General features: G+C 27.6%; 1 protein-coding gene across 1 annotated transcript in view; it reads right to left on the bottom strand.

The window, feature by feature from the left end:
• The window catches only part of LOC110012598, a gene marked incomplete in the record, with an annotated part of 882 nt that continues 606 nt past the window's right edge, over positions 1,948-2,223 (bottom strand). The window contains 1 exon segment of the mRNA XM_020696877.1: positions 1,948-2,220. Coding sequence (XP_020552536.1) covers positions 2,168-2,220 — 53 coding nt within the window.

Genomic DNA, 2,223 nt, shown 5'->3' on the forward strand with positions numbered 1-2,223 from the left:
ATGTAGAAATAATAGCGACGGAAATCTAGGTTAATTGGCAAATTGAGGCTCCACAACTCTAACTTTATGGGTTTGATCTCCAATACTCCAATAACGTTTGAGATGTTATTTATTACTCTAATAGTAGGTGTTGATTAAATATAATTATTTAATATATATAATTAATATATAATTATTATTAATTATTGGATATAAATATTTGATATTGATGATTGTAATTAATTTATTAAAAAAAATAATGTGAAAAAGTAATACAGGTGGAAGGTGAAAATAGGAAAAATATAATGTGAAAGCAATTAAGTCATAGCTGCTTTTTCCACTAGAAAAACAAATATGTGATCACTAGTCAAAACCACGAGGCAGATGGGGCCCTCAACGACTTTAAATTTGATTATTTTTTAATAGTCAATTTAATCTAAATAATTAAAAAGAATAAAAGAAAAATGAGGATACATTCTTGGCCCAAAAGGGGGGAAATTAGATGCTAAAGAAATAATAATAATAATAATAGTAATAATATAATTTGTATTGAACTTAATTAAATAATTAAAATCAATAAAAAAATAATGGATTAAATACAACATGACCCTTCTGAAAATATTATAAATGAAATAACCCTTTAAACCACTAATAATATCTTAGTCTAGTGGTCAAGATTAAGGTAGGATTACATGAATAAATTTGATATTATTCATTATTGTGATTTATTTATCGTTATTTAGAAAAAAAAATCCTAAATCATAAAAAGAGAATTGCAATCCGCTTAACTTTAAAGAAAATGACAACACTATCCTTTGCACTTGCAACAATCATTTTTCAAAAAAATAAAAAAAAATAAAAAAAAATAAAAGCGTTGCTTTGCTGAATTTTATTTTAGTTTTTTTTTATGAATTTTATATTTATTAGTATTTTTATAAGAGGGTGAAATGCAATTTTCTCCAGAGAATTATGCATAATTATTTTGAACATTATTTCAGTGAAAATAAGTCACTGACTCAAGTGTCCAGAGAAATTGAGAAATCAATTTTCATCATTTTTTGTTTTCTAAAAAGATAAAAATAAAATTATTTTGAAGGTCATCAAGACCGTCAGAAACTATTCACACATCCGATTGTACTGTTGAGTATAACAAGTGTTGAACCTTAAAATACTGTAAATATTCAAATAGAAAATAGTTGTATTTATTTTGTAAGTTTTTGTAAGAATGGTAATTGTTATAATTATACTAAGAGGTTAATTAAGGATTATTAGGATACAAATAAAAATGGAACACAAGGTATAATAAATTAACATGAAAAGAGATAAATATGCAAAAAAAAAAAATTGACGTAATTTACGAAAAGATTCAAACAATGAGGGAATATTTAGTGTACTAAAAGATTTAAGCATACTGATCGGGATAAATTAAGACATCGTCTCAAGATGTATCCTTGTAATTTTTTGTTAAAAAACATGAATTGTTTGTGAGTAATAAAGAGATATATGAGAAAAATAAAGACATATAAAAGATTAGAGATGTCAAATTCATTACATCATATGTATGCACAAATGAAGATAAACAAAAGTGGACAAAAAAGGGCAAAGAGTAATGAACTGAAAACGAATCTCTTCTGATTCTTATCCTTTTTTAGATCATAAATCATTTGAAATCAACTCACAAGTTATTCATAGCTTTATAGTTGTTGTAAAAGTGGATATTTTTACTATTCTCTTCGTCAAGAATTTCAAGCCAAAAAGCTTTTCTCCTCATGCTTTTTCAAAATAGTTCATTACCCATAAATTTTATTAATTTGATCCAATCAAATAAATTATAAAATTTATATTATATGATTAATTATTTTTCTTGAACTAGAGCAAAAGCCAATCTGAATAGAATTTTAGCAAAATAAGAGAGAGAGAACTGATGATGCTGTAACTACGAGAGAGAGAGAGATGTAATAAAAAAAGTGGATGAGAGAGAGAAAAACACACTGAATAATTATTATATATTTTTACAAGAGATGAAATGCAGTAAACCCCAGTTCCAACCCCATCAACTCCATACCAGAACTCAACAAACAAGGGAGGAACAGCGAGCGCTAGCTACTCACTACCCGCACACTGGTATATATAATACAGCACAATGCAAACGCGAATACGCCGGAGGTTTCAGCCCTGATCATCTCCGTCACCCATCCGAAGCGTAAGCGCTCGGCGGCTCACTCGTGGTGGTAGAGCTGTGTC

Source organism: Sesamum indicum, linkage group LG9 (genome assembly GCF_000512975.1).
Source record: "Sesamum indicum cultivar Zhongzhi No. 13 linkage group LG9, S_indicum_v1.0, whole genome shotgun sequence".
In the NCBI taxonomy this organism is placed as follows: Eukaryota; Viridiplantae; Streptophyta; class Magnoliopsida; order Lamiales; family Pedaliaceae; genus Sesamum; species Sesamum indicum.